This window comes from Alligator mississippiensis, chromosome 3 (genome assembly GCF_030867095.1).
Source record: "Alligator mississippiensis isolate rAllMis1 chromosome 3, rAllMis1, whole genome shotgun sequence".
In the NCBI taxonomy this organism is placed as follows: domain Eukaryota; kingdom Metazoa; phylum Chordata; order Crocodylia; family Alligatoridae; genus Alligator; species Alligator mississippiensis.
Window position 1 is genome coordinate 16,550,060 of NC_081826.1, and position 21,735 is coordinate 16,571,794.

Sequence of the window (21,735 nt, forward strand, 5' to 3'; positions counted from 1 at the left end):
CCAATCAGAACAGTGCAGAGAATGACCTGAATACGCTGTAGAAGGCAGTATGACATCATCAGCCCCAGACTCCACTGCTTCTGCCTTCAGTGCCTGGCCGGATCCTCCCTGCAGTTTCTTTCCCGAAGCCTGTGGCTCAAGGAGATGTGTGATGCTGTTTGGGTCCGACTGCTTCAAAGTGTCGGGGGACAGGGGGAATCAGACTTGGACTCCTGCACACTTGTGGTCCTGGTGGTGGTAGTGCCAATGGGGAGCCATTTAGTCCTGTCCTCCCCAGGGCAGCTCTGCCTGATTTCTGCAGCTGTGAGTTTAACCGTGTGAAAAATATGGAGTGATGAATCCAGTGCCTCCCATGCACAGGTTTGTAGCAATGGGGACTGCAAAATCCATTTTTGTGCAGAAGACTTTGGCCTGGCTCCTTCTCCCTTTGTCTTCCCAGAGACATGGGCTTGAACATTGCAGGTGTGTTATGTCATTGCCACCATATCAGCCAGTTTCTTTATCCTACTTGTTGCCATCATTTTATAAATCACATCAGGAGCTGACACTGGGTCGTCCTGTCCTTACTGAAATGATTAAGTAGACCTACTCCATTAACTACACTTATCTTCTGAAAAGCTGAGGACTCTCTGCCAAGATCTTGAAAGGAGTTAAATTAGCATCAGCCAGCTGTGCATGCAGACTCTGGAGACAAGAAGTGAAAATTGCATGCATTGTCATAATTGCAAACAGGAACCCACAAACTGAGCAGCCCTCTTCATCCTTCCCCTCAGATCTATACACTGCTGCCTCTCTACAGAAATCAAAGCATGCCTTGGTTTTTCCCACTTAGTCAGAGCGGGGTCTCAGGTACTGACATTTGGTGCTACCAACAGGTCTTAGGGGAAAAAGAATTCAGAATAAATTAGATAGAGGTTTTCTACTTATTCACCCCGAGAAAGCAGAGTGCCCCCAACACATCTGGTTGTTTCAGAGAACAAGCTTTTATTTTTTTTCCTTTTATGTCAAATACATTACAAGAGAACAGAGAGAAGGCAAAATTGCCTGCCTTAAAGAAAAAAAACACAAGAGGGTGTTTAGGTCATTGCAAAATGGCACCGTGATTGCCTAGGCCCTTCTATTATTGGATTAATGTCTCCTTTGCAGTGTTTTGAGCCACCTCCTAGGTCTTGGTTGATCGCTCATGAATTTCAGCCCCGTAGCCAAAACCTCCCTGGTTTTTTTTGTCAGCCTGTAACATTCTTCATCCACAAATGGAGGTCTGCTGCATGCTGCTGAGTCTTTTGAAAACTGCTTAGACTCTGAGGTTGATTTAAAAAAAAAATCATGAGACAGGTAGCACAGAGGAAGTTTTGCAAGAAAAAATTAGTAAGGGGTTCTCTTCCTTTGAGTCAGAGGTGTAACTGGGCAGTTCTGTGCTGCGGGCAGTGCCAGGAGAGCTGTGGCAGTGGCTGCTATTGTTGCACCCCCCTCCCCTGTCAGCGCTCCGAGCCGGTGCCCAGTCGCACCCTCTTCGGTGTGTTACTGCTCAGAGTATGCACGTTGTTTGGGTGTTTCTACCAGGCATCCTGACAGTCAGGGTCATCCCACTCCCTGCAGTAATGGAAAGACCAAATATGTGATTCATGAAAGATTGCTGGAAACCTTCAGTGTGTACCAGAGAAATGCTTCTGTTTTTCTTCAGAAGTGCTGCAATGACCATGATGTTAAGAGGCCACGGATACAACAAAGAAAGAGAAGAGAGTAAGTTTTGCAGCAAGTTTCTTCTCCATAGATAGTGGGGAAAAATAGTTTTGACATTAGGACCCCAGGGTTCTTGTTCTGGGCGTTGACAGTGTCTCTTACGTGGTCTTGGTTATGTTACACCACCTCTCCGGGCCTCAATTTAACTACCTCTAAAATGGAGAAAATAATTTGGTATCTGTCTAGCTGTGGCAGTGCACTGTTTGTGCCTCCCACTTGAAGAACATCAGGCAGGCTGTGGGCAGCTGATAGGTGGGTTCAATCCCAATTAGGTGGTCACCTGACCACAGGGTTTTGCCTGATTGGACAAGGGCTGAGCAGGGAGAGTATAAGCCCAGACCCTGGGAGCAGAGTGGACTGCTCTAACAAGGGGGGCATTGATCTCTTTGGGTGCCCGGGGACCCCCTCTGTTACACTAGTACATGGTGGCATTATGAGGCTGTACCAGGTGGACTAGATTGGCACAATGTGGGATAGGACTGTGTATATACACTCTCTCTCGCTCTCTCACTCTCTCTCTCTCTCTCTCTGCTTAGTCTATAAGGTGCAAATCTTCCCTGCCTTTTGCCATATTTAAAGCCAGTTTTCAAAGGAGTATGCTGAAATGTTGGCAAATTGGGTTTCATAGAATCACAGAAAATTACGGTTGGAAGGGACCTCAGGAAGTCGCATCTAATCCAACCCCCTGCTCCAAGCAGGACCAGCCCCATGTAGATCATCCCAGCCAGGGCTTTGTCCAGCCAGGTCTTAAACACCTCCAAGGATGGAGCTTCCACCACCTCTCGGGGTAACCTGTTCCAGTGTTTCACCACCTTCCTAGTGAGAACATTTTTCCTAATATCCAACTTAAACGTCCCTTGCTGCAACTTGAGACCATTGCTCCTTGTTCTGTCACCTGCCCCCACTGAGAACAGGCCAGCTCCATCCTTTTTGGAACCACCCTTTAGGTAGTTAAAGGTTGCTATCAAATCTCCCCTCAGTCTTTTCTTTTGCAGACTAAATAAGCCCAGTTCCCTCAGCCTCTCCTGAGAAATCATGTCCTCCAGCCCCTAAATCATTTTTGTTGTCCTCTGCTGGACTGTCTCCAATTTGTCCACATCCTTTCTGTAGTGGGGGGCCAAAAACTGGACTGGACATATTACTCCAGATGTGGCCTCCCCAGTGCAGAATAGAGTGGAATAATTACCTCCCTTGATCTGCCTGCAATGCTCCTACCAATGCAGCCCAGTGTGCTGTTACCTTCTTTGCAGCAAGCGCGCACTGCTGGCTCATATGCAGTTTCTTGTCCACTGTGACCCCCAGGTCCTTTTCTGCAGAACTGCTGCTTAGCCAGTCACCCCCAGCCTGCACCGGTGCATGGGATTCTTCTATCCTAAATGCAGGACTTTACACTTGTTCTTATAAAACCTCTTGAGATTTCTTTTTGCCCAATCCTCCAATTTGTCTAGGTCACTCTGAATCCTAGCCCGACACTCCAGTGTATCTGTTATAACCCCCAGCTTGGTGTTATCTAGGATTTTGCTGAAGGTGCCCTCCATCTCATCTTCCCGATTGTTAATGAAGATATTGAACAAAACCGGCCCCAGTACCGACCCCTGGGGCTCTGCGCTTGATCCCAGCTGCCAACTAGACATTGAGCCATTGATTACTACCCACTGAGCCCAATAATCCATCCAGCTTCCTATCCACCTTACGATCGATTGATCCAACTCATACTTCCTCAGCTTGCTTGCAAGGATGCTGTGGGAGATGGTATCAAAAGCTTTGCTAAAGTCAAGGTATAGTATGTCCACTGCTTTCCCCACATCCCCAGAGCCAGTCATCTCATCATAGAAGGCAATCAGGTTGGTCAGGCATGACTTGCCCTTGGTGGATCCACCCTGACTGTTCCTGATCACCTTCTCCTCCAAGTGCTTGGAAATGGATTCCTTGAGGATCTGCTCCATGATTTTCCTGGGGACTGAGGTGAAGCCGACTGGTCTGTAGTTCCCTGGATCCTCTTTCTTCCCTTCCTTAAAGATGGGCACTATATTTGCCCTTTTCCAATTATCCGGAAAAGGGCAAATATACGCATATACTTGCACGGGATGTGGGACACCTGGGTTCAAAGCCATCCTCAGCCTGAGAGGGCTCAAATTCTAATCTCTCTCCCTGTAAGATCTATTGGTGTATTTTACATCAAATATCCGTTGAATACAATACACAAACCAGTCCTGTAGCAGAGGTTACTACCCAGGGTTTCTGACTAAACAAAACTTTTTATGGAACATATCCACTTTCCTCAGCTTCCCCCCCCCCCCCCCATTTTTATTGCCATTTTTCTTGAGTTTTACAATAGAAAGCAGCAGAACTATGGCTACAATCATCTGTGGGACTCTTAGTCCAAGACACCGTGTTGTCTCCTGTGTGCATCCCATGCTATCTTGAGCTCCTGATTGTTATTGGAAATGAGTCTCCTTTGTGGTATCAAGAGAATCTTTCTAGACTCACGTTTCTGGTGGTTTGATTTTTCTTTATTATGGTCCCAATTCAACAAAGCACTTGACTTCAGTGAATTGCAATCACATGCTGTCATCTTCGACTCAATCAGGATCTTGTTTGTGAATTAATTATAAGCGTGCGTGTGCTCCCACTTAGAGCAGCTCTGGCTTTGAGGGGAAGGAAAGGCCACACAAGATCAGGAGGGCACTGAACAGTGGCGGGCAGTCAGTAGCGTGCTCAGGAGGTGTCCTGCAGGAGGCCCAAAAGGTTGCAGTGGACGGTCTCTCTGGGAGAAAAATTTCTTGAGGTAGTGTTACTGAGCAGCTCAAGATGCATTACTTTCCTGTTGATTCACTGCTGTGTGGGAGAACTGGCCTCTTGTGGGCCAGTGTTGCTTACTCCAGGCATTTCCCTTTTGAGCACGCTGCAGTCAGATGGAAGCAGGGACACACACACACTCTCACTCTCACTCTCCTGGTGTCTCAGCAGCTGACTTTTCCCTTTGTAGATGCGATCACTTACAACAACACGCGAGCTCCAGAGCAAAATGACAGCGCTGTTTCTCAGCGAGGCAGCTAGTAGGATTTCTTGGCCTATTAATCAACCCCTAGCCCTTGACTACAAAGTCAGAAGAAGAAAAGAGGCAGAAGTCTCTTTTGTCGGGTCATTCGCATTGCATTGCTGGTAGTGAAATTCTCCCGGCAGGACACTAGACCTCCAACTCTTAAACAGAGCTGTAGATACATTTCCAAAATAGGACTCGGACTGGAATCGAGGGCACGTCGTAAATCAACTTTTAAATGCCTTTTGTTGATTTTTTGCCTAAAGTTGTCAAGATTCACTTAGACTGGAACCAACTGAGTCAGACCCTCAGCTTGGAAAAACTGTTATCATGGAGTCGGAGGAGCCAGGCTGACTTATATCAGCTGAGAAGATTTGTCCCTGTGATGTGGCAGGGAAAGGAAAGAAATGATTGCCCTGTGTGTCCCATCATGCACGAGCTGGCTCTGTGCATTGCTGTATGGGAGGCCTAAACTCTTCTTTCTAATGCTGTCATTTTCTGCTACACAAACATCCTGCCAGACCCGAATGCCCGCCAAAAAAATGAGTCAGATGTCCCTGTCTCTGGATGCATTTCAGAATCTCTTGGAAATCAGTTTACTGCATTCTAGTAATAGTTAGTCTGGATTTTCTCCATCCAAAGTGCAACTCCTAACTATGCACCCAGTTTTGCAAGCTGTTGACCACTGCTTTCAGTGGGAGCTGAGTACTCTATATCCCAAAGGCAAACTTAGTCATTCCCCTCTAAGTGTAGGATGACAGACCATGGGCTTTACCAAGCATTGCAATTAAACCCAAAGTTCACATGGAAGTTTTGTTTCCTCTCTGGTCAATGGTTAGTACTTTGCTACACACGGCTCTGTATTATCAGAATCACATACTCCCCAAAACTTCTGCTCAACTGCTTATGGAACATTTTTAGCTGTATATTTATTTCCTTGAGGCACTCCAGCCACAACCTGTAGGGAAATGTCCATGCCACACTGGCTTTATCAGCATGAGAAGCTCCCCTGGTGTGAGGCCAAGTGATCTCCTTTACAAGGGAGTAGGGGCACTCTTCTGTGGAAACACAATAGTGTGGAGAGGTGCCCGACTAGCTCAGTGGCTGGGGTATGGGATGTGGGAGACCTGGGTTCAAAGCCATCCTCAGCCTGAGGGGGCTCAAATTCTCATCTCTCTCCTCTGCAAGGGCAGTTAATGTATTTTACATTAAACAGGCATTGCATACAAACACAAACCGGCCCTCAAGCAGAGATTGGTACCCAGGCCTCTCCTCCATCAGATGATTGCCTTAGTCAGTGCGTGAGAAAGTCCTCTTCCCTCTTCTTGTTCTTTATCTCCCATGCCAAGTGGAAGAGCTTTATCAGGAAAAGTGGACGCTGCTACCTCTTTCTCTGCCTTGTCCCAGACCACTCTGTAGCCTGGCCATTAGTGTCCTCTCCTGAGAGGTAAAAGATGTGTATTTTGAACCCTTTCATGATGACGGGGGCATTTCAACCCGGGTCTTCCAACTTACAGGTGTGCGTTTTACTCACTAGGGCAGGGGCAGGCAATTGTTTTGGGTGGAGGGCTGCTTACTGAGTTTTGGCAAGCCATTGAGGGCTGCGTGATAGGCAGCCAGGGGCAGATAAATATTAATTTTCTAAATTTTTTAGGGGCTCTGCAGGCCAGATAGAATGGCTTGGAGGGCCGCATCTGGCCCCTGGGCTGCATTTTGCCCACCCCTGCACTAGGGTATAGTATAAAAAAGGAGGGCACTATTTCTTTTCCTGCAGCCATGTTGTTGAATGAAAGTGGCTGATGTCTCTATTTTGTGCAGAACTCAGTCATGTTTGATGTGTGTTCAGGATGCTGCATGAATTAGGCCCTTGAGGGGAGTTAAATTGAGGACCATATAGTCTGAGGCTCCCTCACAAGCTTAGACAGGAGGCCAGGGCTGAGCTGCTCAGCCGTGTCAAGATGATGGCGGTTCTGCACCTATTGATAAGCAGATTTTTAAGCACTTGAGGATCTTAGTGGATGAAAACTGTGGACATTAAGGATTTTGAGTGGTTTTGTGGGCTGCATTCTTGCACTCAAGTGCTAAATACCAGTGAAGTCTCACCATAGGGGCTTAAATCTCTTTGAGATTTTGGACCTTAGTTTCTCTGTGCCTCAGTTGCCCTATAGTAAAATGGGCTGGGCAGCACTTTTTCACTCCACAGGGCTGTTGTGAGAATATACACATTAGCCTGTGAAGTGCTCAGCCCCTCTGGCAATGGGGGCCATTTAAGTGTCTTGATGGGGGGTGTCTGATGCTCCACTTACCAAGGTTGTTGTACAGCTCAGGGGGGTTACAGATCCTTGCAAAGTTCTGCTTTTCTTACATCCCAGTGTGACATGTATCAGAGAGAAGTTTGACCTGATTTCCAAACTGCAATAAGTGACTTTACTGAATGCTAATTGACTTTAATAAGCAAATGCTGCATACTGCATAGGAAGACGAAACAAAGCATGTGAGGCTAAGATAGCTGTTTCTTTCTTTTTCTTTCTTCTTTTTTTTTTTTTTTTACCACTTATCTAATTTTCCTAATAATTTTACTGTGACTCTGGGTCAGATGCTCCAGCCCTTTATGGCCCCAGTTACTGGAATGCAGAAAGAAAGTTGCTCTGTGCGATAAAATCCTGAGTTCACACAGTCACCATACACAGCAGAGCAACGAGGGAAACTGAACCTGTGTCCATGTGAAACATGTGCATCCTCTCCCTAGGCCATGGGATCTCATTCATAAATCAGTGCCAGGCAGGTAAGGAGAGAAATGCGGGGTTTGGAAATAGCTCCTAGACTTAAATGATGTATTTGCTCTTTCCAGGTGGCATCTCACAAGGGGACTGGATTTTTGACTAATGCCTATGCTTTCTGCTTAGTTCTGACCAAGGCTTAAAGTACGTAAAAGGTCATTCTGTTCCCATTGTGCATTCCCTCGGCAGATTCTTGGGTAATACTTTGACCGTGTGAGCTGTGCGCTGTCAAGTACTGTATCTGATGTGTTAATACAGGGGTGGGCAATTATTTTGGGTGGAGGGCCACTTACTGAGTTTTGGCAAGCCTTCGAGGGCTGCATGACAGGTAGTCAGGGGCAGATAAATATTAATTTTATAAATTTTTTAGGGGTCCTGCAGGCCAGATGGAATAGCCTGGCAGGCGGCATCCAGCCCACGGGCTGCATTTTGCCCACCCCTGTGTTAATAGGTCTGAATGAATACATCCCAAAGAACAAAGTGATGTGGTGACTATCATGCCTTTCTTGAAAGATGTAGGCCAATTTATGGTTCATGTTTAGATGTAGGAGATATGGGATAGGTCATGTCCAGGAAGCATTTCCCCTGCGGCACCAAGTGTCTCTGAGAAGAAAGCAGGCCCTTGAAGACTTTTAGAGGGCCAAACTGAGCATGAGGTGATGCATAGAAGGTGCAGCCTACTGGTGCATGTTTAGCCCGAATTTAGTGATGCTGCCTCCTGCTCAGGATGTGGCAGGCACAGAGGGGCTCTTGAACCAAACACAGCACAGCAGCCACATGCATGCATCAGGACTGGTTCCCTGTGGGGGCAGCATTATCCCCGGTGAGGTTACCCTGGTTTGGGTAGCTTTACGGGAGAGGCATACAACATGAAATCATATGCAGGCTGTTTACAACATAAAAGTCTTATTTTAGCAGTCACAGAGCATGGTTGTGTGGCCCAGTCCTGAGACAGCATATGTTGCCCTTCATTTTATCAATTGCCTCCTAATAAGGGCTCAGATCTACAAGATGACTGTGCAAAATCCAACACTAGAAGCATCAAAGCCCGATCGCATTGAAAGAAGGATGCACCACGTGGTATGTTGGAGGAGGGCTGATTATTTCCTGCCTTTCAACACTACCTCCCCTTTGACTCCTACCCCATCTCCCTCTGCAGTGCCCATGGGATTGTCTCCTGTGCCCAGTACTGCAGCAAGCACTGACATGAGGATGCAAGGTTGCCATTACCCAAAAGATTGGTGCAGATGAAATCTTTTCCTTTCCAGTGAGATTGCCATTCAGCAGAAGCAGCTTTGGAGGATGGACACTACACAGGAGCAGCTGGGACTGTATAAATTCTGGCACATGAATTTTCCATTGCTGTCATTCTTCCTTGAAAGTGAGGGATAACCCTCAGTGTGATGAGCTCCCTGAAGATTATCCAGTGTTTGCTTTTCATTTTATTCTTGTGCTGCTGGTCCTGGGTGCTGAGTTCCTAGCTCCAGGGAGCAGTGGTAATGAGCACTAGTTTTGCAAAGAGATGCCAGATGCTAGTTTTCAACCCCCATTCCCTCACCCTAGGACACCATTGGTTTCCTGTGATGACTCGGTCCTATGTCACTCTTTTTAGCTGACTGGACCAAGTGAGGTCTTGTGCTCAGCTCAATGGCATTTCTCTGTTTGTATGTCTGGAGTTAGGACCTCAATCTGAAATGATGAGTTTAATGTAGAAATGGCTGCGTGAGGCTCTGTGGCCTTGTTATGTGGGTTGGACTGGTCCCCTCCAGCCTGAAAATTTGTGAATGAAAATCTGTGAATGATTGTGCATGACCAATGACCCTTCAGTTCAGATGTCACCTGGAGCTGGACTTAGCTTTCTAGAGCTGAAAACAGCAACCTCCCAAGCTTGAGCTAAAGGATGAAGTCCACCTTCCCACAGGCATTCGTAGGAGACAGAAGGGGATCACAAGATGATGGTGATGATGATGAATGCCACCTTGGAGATGAATTTTCTCCTGCTAGCGGTCCCCAAACAATCATTTACAATCTAATCAAAGCAGAGAATCTGGCCCCAGGTTGCGCAGGGTTTAAGTTGCCTCTTTCTCTGTACCTATTTCAGGAAAAAGAACTGCTTAATATGGCAACTGTACCTAAACTCCTAGGCACCAGGCTAACTGCTTGTTTTTTTAAGATAAATGATTTAATCACTAGCTCTTTACCAACCTCCCCCACCTTTTCATAACAGCGTTCCTCTGTAATCTTTGATTTTGTTTTACTTTCTTATTCTGCTGGGAACTTGAAATCAAGGGGTTTTGGCCACTGCAGCCAGGGTAATATTGAGTTGTATGGGAACTGCTACATAACGATCGCCAGTATTTAACACATACGTCCATTAACTCCGCTGATTGAAAATGCAGTTTGTTTCAGAATATATTTAATTTGCTATTTTCCCTGGTATCCCATCCAATCTCTTTGGGTAACTGGATCTAGCGATTCTTTTCAGGCTTGGCCCTATGCCCATTCAAATCAATGGGAAAAACTCTCATTGGCATGAATCATGCAAGACCAGACTCCACAAAGGCAATCTTTCCATTTGGAAAAGGGGAGGGCCATTTCACCATGGAAATAATCACTAAGAAGTAACAGCTGTAACTGCTTCTGGCTTCTGCTTTTCCTTTTATTTTTCTTTGTATGGGCAGGAAGGTACTACTCAAGCATTAGGATTGGAGGATGCTGCTTCATTAATAAGATCTCTTTATCACCATATCTTGCCAGAGGGAGTGCTACAGCTAAGACTGACATGCTCACCCCATCCTGAAATCCTTGCTTTTCTATCTTCAGAATTGTCTACAAAATGCTCCTTTTTAATTCAAATGTGCATTGTCTTACCTAAAAATACAATTTAAAAAAAAATGTGAGTAAAAACTTAGAGACCTTTTTTCTTTACTGGATGGGAAAAATTGATTTTTCTGCTTAAATGATAATGTTCCAGCTGTGAATGTCTAAAATTTAAAACTTAGAAGCAAGAGGAATAACTACGAGACCTGTGAAATCTTTTCAGCACTGTAAGTCAAAGGGGGTTGTATTGATTTCTGATGGCTGAGGATCTATCATGGTTAGAGGGAAAGCATCCATCAAAATGTGAACATATCCTACTGAGCTACCCTATGCGTGTATCTGAGATGCTATGTTGACTTCAGTAAAAAGGCAGTGATGTACGCCGGCCAAGGATCTGACCAAAATGATCTCATTTTTCCTCACTTAAGCACACACACACACACACAGTGACTAATTTAAGCTTGAAGTTATGATGTGAATAAACCTCAGCTGAGGATCTTTGAAATGATAGAGAGATACAGCCTTAAAAATGGGCTAAAGACTTGGAACAATTTTGTGGAAATGTTTTGACTGTACTGAAGAGTTGAAGGTGTATTCCTAACCTCTCTTAATGCCCGAGTCATTGCAGCAGAATGATAGTGGTATAGATTTGGGGATGACTGTAACAATGCCCAAAGCATATTTATTTTCATTTCTCCAGTTAAGATACAGAAGGTCTTGAAGTACCAGTTAGGATCCTGTCGTAGGTGCTCTGGGGAGTTGGTCGGTAGGCTAAGTTGTGACAATGTTATGCTATTGCGTTCCTCTTATCTTCTGCTGCTTTATACCCGTCACATGAGGGCAAATGCCAAGATGCACATGGCCAAATGATCCGACAAGGTTTCTCTCATCTTTATCACTGAACCTCAAGTCTTTGTTTCACTTTAACACCAAAGGCTCGAGTTCCCGATGGAGCCTGACATCAAATTGCTCTCCTTTTGTGCCATTCGTAAGGTTGTAACTTCAAAAAAGACTACAGTGTCTGGGCTTAGAGCCAGACAAGCCAGAAAAATTACCCTGAGAGTTGTGGCCTCACTGACAAACACCTGGGCGTGCTAAGGCCACAGAACTATTTTAAATAAATTCTCACTGGAGTGGGTCACTTTTTTTCAACCGGGTTTAATGGGCGTGTTTACACGAGATGTTTATCATGCAGTTGACTAATTAACGGCACAGTAAACATCTCGGCATCCACATGTAGCAGGGTGCGCAAATTAATAAACTCTGCAGCAGGGTAGTATTTGTAAAATTCAAGGGCTACTCTGCTGCGGAGTTTTTTCGTGCACAGCAGCGCACATGTAGACGCTGCCCTGGTGGGCTGGGGTACGGAGTACTTCAGTGTGGGGCTAGCTGGCCGGCAACCCCCATGCTGAAAGCACCCTGTGCCCCAGACAACCACTCGGTAGCATATGGTGCCCTGCCGGAGTAGCCTGAAGCACCCTCATGCCTCAGCCAGCCCCTCCGCAGCACCATCAGAGCAGCCCTGGGCTGGCAGTTTGACTCCCAGGTCCCCTGCCAGCCTGGGCTGCTCTGCTCATGAATAAACTCTGGAGCAATAAAATTGAGAGTTTATTCATGTGCATTAGTTTCATGTGTAGACATGCCCAATATGATAATCATTATTGCTCTTGTGGCAGGTTTCACTGGTACTGTCACACAGTCTTCCCGGTGCTTTATAAGAGTGAGAGCAAATCTCCTTGGAACATCTTAGGACAATGTTTTAGCTTTTCTAGAAGAAGCTCTGGGATCATTTGATCATTTGACCCCAGCTGACTTAGATGAACGTGCGAGGTCCCTTCCAGCCCTAATGTCTGGGAAGTCTATGAAAGAGAAGTTTGGAAGCAACAAGAGAAGGTCCCTTCTGCTGAGACAGTTTCGGCTCTGAGTTAGTTCTGGAGAAAAAACTACGACCTGGGAACTGGGCATAGATATTTCTTGGGAGGAGATTCCTGAAAGAAGGACTTGTTCTGCATGTTGTTTGGCCTCCGCTCTAACCTGGTGGATACGTGCAGTAAAGCACTGGGAGCCCCATCTGCAAAGTCTGCTGCTTAGCAATGGGTGAAGCTGAGGAGGACGCTGACACTCAAGACTATTGTGCACCTCAGTGAAAAATGACGTAGATATTCAAAGGAGCCCTGAAGCATTTGGGTTTCCAAATTCCACAGACTTTTTTTCTATAGTCCAAGATAAGTGAGATACTTATGCCCTCAAAGGAGCTGAGAATTGGCGCTTTCCACCAGCTTTTGAAACTAAGCCACTGACAAATTGAATAGATTTGCAGATGGATCTGCAAAACCGTGAGCAACGTTCTGAAGACTGTTCACTTTCTTTACTTATGTATCCTATTGACCTCCGAACGTGGCAGGGCCAACTCTCAAATCTCCGTGGTTGCAAATTTACCTGTAGCTTATGAGCGGTCGGGAGCAGTGACAGGAGTTCTGGATGCAGTTGGGGGGAGGGCATGTTCTTATCTAGATAACCTGCCAAATTTGCTAAAGCCAGTCAGGTAGCCAGGTTGTAGCCATACTGGTCTAGAGGAAAAGGCAATCAGGACTCATAGTAGAGATGTATCTTTTATTAGATCAAGATTTTTGCAAAAAATTGTTTTTAATTGCAAGCTTTCAGGCACAAACAGGAAGCAACTGTGACCACCTGAGATCCTGCTCCTGCCTTTGTTTTAAGGTAATTTGCATCATCACAGATCCTCACAGGAGGTGAGAGGCTTCATACCATCAGTGATCTGACTGCCCAGAGGAGTTTTCATCTATTGACTCCTCTGTGAAATCCTGTGGACTCTCATTTCTACCCAGGAGAACTTGACAAACTTTTCTCCAATGCCTGATGAAGGGTGTTTGTTCCTGAAAGCTTGTAATTAAAAACATTTTTTTTGCAAAAATCTTGTTGGTCTAATAAAAAATATCATCTCTACTATGAGTCCTGATTGCCTAAAGCCAGTGAGGCAAGCACGGGTTTCCAGTTTCATTCAACAAAGCTATTGCTGACAACCATCAAACCTTCTTTCCAGAAACTCATGAGACTTTGCCTTCTATAAAACCCAGGTCAAGATCGTCCTTCATAAGCAGTAGAGATAGTAGATTTGGTAAAAAAGCAACTGGAATCTGTTATAACACAATGAGTGTCCATGGCTGGCATGAGCCCAAAACTACTTCCCTGTGGCTTTAGTGTCACTTTACTCCTTTGGCCCCAGAGCTGACCTTGATCTGAACTTAGCTTAATTGCCCAGTGCTAGGAACTGCCTTTTCAGGCCCCCATGTCAGCATAAGATATTCTCATGACAGTGATAGCTGCGTGAAATTGCATAATCTTTCCAAAACAGCGGGGTCATCCACCTTGCTGTGGTCAGTGACTTCCACTGAAGACAATTTATTTCACAGCAAACTTCCTATCAAAAGATTCAATGCCTCTGCTTAAGCTACTGTTTGGGCATAAAACTGCTGCTTACAGCATGAGCAGGGCTTGCATAAAGAATGACTCAAGATCTGTTTATTCACCCACCTGGTAGCAAACTGAGGTTTGCTGCTATAAAGGAGCCTGCACAGGCAGCTGGAGGTTTTGCAGAAACAAGCACTGAAGTCAGGGATAGCAGCACAGGCCCTAGCTCTCCATCTAGGGATCCATGTCAGCACACACCAAGCCCCTTGCCATGTGAAAATGAAGAGTGTGTATGTACCAATCCTCTTGTGGGAGTTCATAGATATACCAGTTCCTCCACGGGGTGATGCCCTGGCTGGAGCATTACATTTGGAGGCTGCAGTGTGGTTTTCAGAGCAGCGTACGTGCAAAGGGTGGTCTCTTGAATTATTGAATGTGCAGATAGGTTGGTTAGAACACCTTGATGGTAGCTGGCCAGTGCCTGGAGACTGGGATTGTGCTTGGTGCGACTCCAGCCTGGTTTCTGGGAATCCCTTGATTTCCAGATCTTGTGCTATGGGCACGTGTGCAGGAGTCTATGGTGTGGCGGGGGTGTAGCTGCAGAGTCGGGTGATCTGTTTCCAGTGCCGAGCCTGTCACTGGCTGCCATATCCCAGTTCAGTCCAGTAGCCCCACACAAGTGCAGCTGCATGTGCCGTGGCTATTGTGTGGGCTGTCCTTGCCCTGCCTAACAGCTGCCAGGGGGCCTCTTTCATCATCTGAGAAGCAGATCTGCTCCTCCCTTACTTTGAATTGGGCATCTTATTCATCCCAGCCATGGCCCTGGATTACCTGACTGGTAAAAACCTTTTCCCATTGACTTGTTCCACCAAGCTGCAATGTGGTTGGGCCTGTTGTGCTTGATAGCAGTGCTGGGATGCTCTTTGTCAGAGCTTGTCACTCGGGGCCACTGATCAGGAGGCAGTTGGGCCTGAAGTGATAAAGAGCACAGGGGGTTACACAGAACTGGCTTCTGGAAGTAGGTGTGTCCTGGAGACATACTCTGCAAAGGCATTCGCAGAAAACATACAACCACCATATCACTGGAAAATGAGAAACGCCTTCGTTGTTCAGATAGGACACTCCTGACAGCAAGTGACAGAGGCTGAATAAGAACAAGATGGAGCCTAGGACTGGATTGAGGATGAGACCTTCTTTACTATAGTCAAGCCAACATCTGGCAGAGATGGCTTGAAACCACTCACTCCCCTCTCCAATAGCAAGCAAACAAATGAGAAAAGCAGAGAGAGGAGATGGGAAGGGGAGTGTCCGGGTCCAGATGAGGCCAAATCAGGACAAGGATTTTGGGCTCAGATTCAAACTGTCCTCACAACAGTTTGGCTGCCTGTGCTCGTGGACGTCTCCCAAGATCTGACAGTTTCCAACGTCTTTTGCAACCTTGGCTTGAGATCTCGGGAGAGCCCTCAGCCGGGTGCTGGCAATGCAGGCCCTTTCCTGAGAAGGGAGAGGAAGGCTCTCTGTGAGTATTCAGGGGAGGAGGGAAACAACAGCTATTTAAACGAAAGGACAGTGTTAACACAAGCACAACAGGGAATCAAATAGTCATGAATAAACCTAGGCTGGATATCAGATGGCAGTGTCTAACCATGGGAGGAGGGAGGTTGTGGAACAGCCATTAAGTCAGAGTAAGGGGGCAGCTGGTGTGTGCAAATTTAGCCATGCTGATCTGCCTGCCTCAGTGACCCAGGAGATCCCTTCCAGTCGCAGGGTCTAGATCCCACCTGAAATCAGAGCTGGAGGCTGCTGGGACTCTGCTCTGGGCTTCAGTCAAACCAGTCCTCTATGTGAGCTCCACTGGTGTATAGCCCTGTATGCCTGACTGTACCTACTGTAGGCACTGCATTCAAGAGCACACAGTAACGGGTTGAAATGGACTCTCTTGTTGGCTTGTCCAGGTCCTTCTCTCCATGTGGGAAAGATCCCCGAAGGCCACCTGAGACCACATAAATATGAGGAGCCCTTCTGCTGGGTACTCTTCTTCCCTGACAGCACTGGTAATACAATATATCTGTCTCAGGTGCCGAGGCTGCCAAGGTGCTGCTGTGCTTTGTAATGGGAGGGTCCCCTGACTTCAGCTCTTTCTAGCTACTATGACCTACAGCCCACGAGTTGCCTGGCATGTCTAATGTTGCTGCTGGCTGCTCTGGGGGGAGGCGCACCTTTCCCCATTGTGCAGTCCCTTCTGCCTCCATGGTCTGTGGGATTATGGTTTGTATCCTTCTCTCTGTACTGCGCGTTGAAATGGAAGCATGATGGACAAGGTTACTCGAAAGCATTAAAATGGACGGTAAAATCCTCACTGACTACAATAGGAGCAGAGTTAGGCCAATGCTGTTATAAATTCCAACTTTAAAATTCACATGTGCATGGAATAAACTGGTACAGATTAGGGTTGGTTGTTAATATTTCAGCCATCACTGGCATGTACCACACACACACACACCCACCCAGCCTCAATCTCTCTCTCAACGTTTCCTCCAAACCCTAAACAATTGTAGCACCGATATGAAGAAAACACCCGTATCTTATAGTTATTCTAAGCCCTCTTTTTGTTAGCAATGCATAGGCCACTTTAATTGCTTCAAATATGTGTTTTTCTACTCTGGCTTCTCAGTGCTCTAATGGCAATCCTCCATCTCCTTGTGCTACAAAATCCTCTGAAATGCTGGAATTTGGATTCCTTTTCGAACTGGCAGCAACTTTCACATGACGAGGCTCCATAGCTCTGTAACTAATTCTGCGTTTCTTTGACAGTTGCCACGTTCTTGCAGTGTGATCGACTGGCAGAAAAACCTCCAGCCCTGAGATGTGTTTAAATTCCACAACGCTTCTGTGGTGCAGCAATTTTCCCTTTTCTTCTGCCTCCAAGCGTCGCTGGATTCACAGTTCTGTTATGCTCTATACAACCAAAACAGGGCATGGTTAATAAAGGGCTGGTGTTGTTTCCAGCAAGGAAAAAAAGATGGTCTTAAAAATCTTCCTTAGAGATTGTGTTTGGTGTCTGTAGCACTTAATCATTCCTTATATTTTATACAGAGTATCTTTAATATGTATGGATAGCTATTCGATCCTTTAAAAAAGGGAAAGTACTTATTTATGTGCAAATGTTCCTAAAGCTCCCATACAAGCTACAGTTGAAATGGAATTGGGTATTCAGTGTAATCGGCTGGCAAGTGCACGAGTCCCACTGCCATCTCCTGGATGCAATCAGGATTGCTCTATTCTGTGTCATGGCCCCTATACTGCAGTCAATCCTCAGACATGCTTCTTTGAAGAGACAGGGTCTGGCAGCTGGATTTTTTTCAGCATAGTAACAACTCTGAAGATGGAGTTGATCACCAATAGCTTTTTCTCTTTTTTGTGATGAACAGGTAAGCAGAGAACATTTCATATAAGTTTCTGTAGCTAACAGGACACTGCCAACTGACTCCTCACATATTACTCTGGTACGTTTTTTGTTCACTAGTATGAATTACACCTAAAGAGTACTAAAAAATGAAAGCGCTTAGAAGAAGGACTGTTTTCTCTGTTTTCCAATCCCTCTGTTTTGTCCACGTGCACAGTAAGTGTCAGTGTTTTTCTCTGCTCTGTTTGTCCTGCTGTTTATTTTGCACAATTGATGGAGCATTTTCACTGCAGTCAATTCCCCACCCCGGTGTGTGTGTCTTGCACACAGGACCCTTTTAAATAGAGGATAACATGGTGACAAAACCCCATAATTGGCAGGCAGATTAGGAGAGAGCTGAGCATGGTGAGATTTCACGTTATATAGCTATTAAGGGACTATTTGATCATCAATCCTGACCTCTTAAGATGCATAAAAGAATTTGGTTTTAAGATTTTCACCAGATTTAAAATGAATACCGAGGGGTGAAATTAGCCTCCCCCGCAAGGTTTTTCTAAGTTATGATGATTATCAGAGTTCCAATGATTTCTATAACAATAGATTTATAGGGAAAGGCTTTTTTGGAGAGGTGTGATTACAACTGTTGAGCTGACTCCCCGGAAGTGATATGGGCTAGAAACTGGCAAAAACCAAGATGAAAATGCCAACTCTCGTAGAACCAATAAGTAAAATAAAACAGGCAAATTAACCACATACATTGTAAAAAAAAAAAGGAATGAATCTTTAAAGATGAAAAAGCTTAGAAGTCTAAAAAGTTATTGCCTACTGGTACTAATTTGGGTAAGAACATTTGTTCCACTGTATAGGAGGGGTCAGATTCATTCCTGAGTAAATGAATGGATTTCCCTGGAGTTGCATCAGATGTGAATTTAGGCCATTGCTTTTATAACCTGACAGGATACTTGAAAAAACATAGAAGCAATATTTACTATGGCACGGTGAGAGGTGATCATCTAAAGCAGAGGCTTCACCTTCTGGCCCTGTGGGCCAGATGAATGGCATGGGGGTAATCCATAGGCTGGATACTGGATGAAGTTGGCACGTGGGGTTGATTCATAGGTGCGGTCCAGCACCACAGCCTTGACTCTGTGAGTTCAGATCAGACCATGCACTGGCATGATCTGGTGCACAGGATTATATTATCCGGCCTGTGGAGCTCTCCACAGGTCCAGAAATTTGGCAGCAGGGGAATAGCAATTAATGCTGTCATTGGGGAACCTAGAGAGCCAGATGCTATGGCTTTGCAGGATCTGGCCCATAAGCCCAGGAGCTTAGGACCTTTGATCCAAAGCAGTGGTTTTCAACCTCATTAGACCCAAGGCACTGCTTGGAGAATGCCAGCTCTTAGCTTTCACTCCTTTTATTGACTACAGAAAATAACAATGCAATTCTCCCCAAAAAGACCACAGCAGGTCCGAATGTTTCTATCACTGTGGATTCCTTTTTGAAACCTCTGCGTTTATCTTGTAAAACATGTCTGTATGCTTAACAGTGCTAACATTGTGTGGCACCCCATAGCACCCTTGAACGTGTCTCAAGGCACCCCATGTTCTGGCAACTATGGATCTAAAAGTTTCCTCTTTGCTATTGAGTTGTTATTAATGGCTGAATATTACATCTACAAGATGGCAGCTCTTTTGAAAAGCCACTTTTCTGCCCTGCTGAGTCCTAAGGGAAGGGGGTGGTGGGGTGTATATCTGGAAAGGAACCCATTTATACAAGCAGATTGTTTCCCATCTATATCAGTGGGGGAGTCAGTGGTGGATGGAGCCCAAAATGGGGACTTAGGAAATCTGGCTTCTGTTACAGGCTCTGCCACTGGCCTGCTTGGGAAAGATGCTGCATCTCTGTGTGCCTTATTCTCCTTGTGTAGAAAGTGGGAGTGATAGTGCCTCCTATGGAAAGTACTATAGAAAAGATAGGGATGTGTTGAACTATTTCCCAAGTCAGATGATTTCTTGGAAGGGGCATGGGGGAAAAGTAAGTGTGAACACATGCATGTATCTGTTGACAAAAATATGCATGGGGGTGTCACATTTTTCTCCTTTAGTTCAACCCAAAGAAAGGGAATAAGTGGAGGGAAAAAATCCTTTTATGAAGGGGGTGTCCACCCGTCCAAGCACCGTTCTGCCATTAGAAAGGCAGGAGTGAATGTGTAATGGCTTGTCACTGAACTAGGAGACTACAGCTGGCTCCAGCTTATCAGCTCACTATTACGCCGCCCATCCAAATGCAGCTAAACACCCTCTGTTAAACTATTTGCAATGAATTACTTAACCAGGCAAGAGGAGTTTTGTCCTTGCTCCTAATGGGAAGAAGATCAAGGTTGACATGAGCCAGGGTTTGCAGGGTTGTTTCCTTGCTCATGTATTGGCATTGCACTCTCCCTCTTCCCTGGCGGCCAGGACAAAGTCCCCTGCGCAGCAGAAATGACTGTAGATGGCAGCATAGGCATTTGAATGGGAGCACCGGGCTGACTGTTACAGCTGATTTCATCATCACCCCGGAGAAAGTGCATGCTGGCAGGATATGCAGTGCCTCAGCATGGCAGCTGCTGCTGTCTGACAGGGGAAAGGAGGGGGCTGGAATTTTGGAAAGTGGCAGGTCATGAAATACCGGGTTATTATTCAAGTTGTTCAGTTGAGCAGGGATATCAATCAAAACCAGATCTCCAGTGCTTACTGCAGGGGGGCCAGGAGGGGAATAGCTGTGTCTGCGCTGGGTATATCTGCTTTGAAAGAGTTCTGTATTGTAACCCGGGACCTGCCTTAGACAAGTGAAATATGGGTTGTACACTTGCTATGCACCAGACAGCTGCTGACCTGCACTTGAGCTTGTCTCTGGCTTTGATCACCTGCCCCCCTCACCGCACACACTCTCTATAATGGACAGTCCATGTATGGACCAGTCTGCGTGCATAGAGAGGAGAGGTTTAGCTGTCTTCGTGCTGTCTCTATTCTCTGGCCTGTGTATGATGGGTGGGGGAGACTGGGAGGGACCCAGTATAGGTCACATTATAACAGTTCTGAGTGTAGAGGCAAAAGGCTGCAGCAGGGATGACCCTGGGGGATCTACCAGGTTCAGGTGTGAACCCTGCAGCCTGAAGGGCACCCCCCTTGCACTCATGAAGCAATGTGAGTGTGCTTCCCCCTATGCAGCCTCTGGGCCACATGGGAGATCTTGTCACTCTGCTTTCACTGATGGAAACTATGGCACTGATCTCTACCTAAGTGGAAACGGGTTGAGATGAATCCAGCTGGAGTGAGAACAGAACCAGGACCTGGGTTTGTTGAGTCATCCAGTATGTGATCTGACATTGAAGATGAAAATGGCCCTTTGAGGTCTGTTTCCATGTTAGCACCACTGCCTGGTGGAAGAGATAAATGATTTAACCCCTCAACCCACTGATGGGCTACATACCTGCCCTGGCTGTTGATCATGGTTTCCTATAAAGTGGAAAGAGAACAAAGCCAGTGGCTAAACAGTTATGGCTGCAAACCATCTGGGCAGCCACATTTTCTGGCTGGACGGCCCAATTAAAGTTCTATCTTAATCGCTGCTAAGTTACCTTCAATATTTTCCTTTACCTGCTTTCTCTGTAGGACAGCATCTTCATTACAAAATATCATAAAATGTAAACTCCCACAGCTGGGTCCAGTCAACGCCAATGGAAAGATCACCAGGATTTTAGGAGCCTTTATGCCTAATTTTCTCATGTATTAGATGAACCTAATGTAAACCTATGTAAAAAATGCACTCACCCAAAAGGATAAAATTGTGGGAAAAAAGTTTTGAACTTAACTTGGAAGGAATTTTGCTTGGATTGAAAGCAATTTCAGTTACTTTTTGTTACATGGCTTTGGTTAGACGCACCTTAATTTTAGACCATTGGGGGAGTGTCTTAAACACTAGAAAATATGATAATTTATATATGCTTCTGTTCCTCAAGGATGGATGTACACAAGGACTGGGTACATGTGATAGTGATCGCTAAAATAATGTCAAGTCCAGGCTTCAAGGCCAGTTCTGGGTAACTTTAGGCCATGCCTGCTAGTTCTTCTGAGAACGGGAGATAGACAGCTGTTTCAAGCAACATCCTAGCCTCTAGATCGATAGTGCTGCAAGGGCAATCGCGCTATTTATTTTGATGTATAGACTCATGCTATAACAATGACAACTTTTCCTTTGCTCTAGGAATCCCTAGCCAATGTTGTACTAACTGATGCCTCACCACAGTGAAAAGTACTTTCTGCTCCAGTGTCTGGAAGGCATTTCCTGAGATTGTCAAGACTCGGAAGAGAAGTCTAATCCTGGAGCAACAAGAAAAAACTGCTTGGCTCTGGCTGAGAGGGGAAATAGGGCACTGAACTAAATAGCAGCCTGCTGCAGCATTTAAAAGGGAGAGTAATCACAAATAGACATGTGATCCAACCCCACACACAGTGTATAAC

The 21,735-nt window shown here is 45.8% G+C and overlaps 1 protein-coding gene across 1 annotated transcript in view; it reads left to right on the forward strand.

The window, feature by feature from the left end:
* The window catches only part of CYRIB (CYFIP related Rac1 interactor B), a 179,387-nt gene extending 162,529 nt beyond the window's left edge, over positions 1 to 16,858 (forward strand). The window contains exon 14 of the mRNA XM_059723756.1: positions 16,633 to 16,858. Within this exon, the coding sequence (XP_059579739.1) occupies positions 16,633 to 16,654 (22 nt within the window). The 3' untranslated portion in view covers positions 16,655 to 16,858. The remainder of the gene's footprint in view (positions 1 to 16,632) is intronic.
* Positions 16,859 to 21,735: the final 4,877 nt, after the last annotated feature.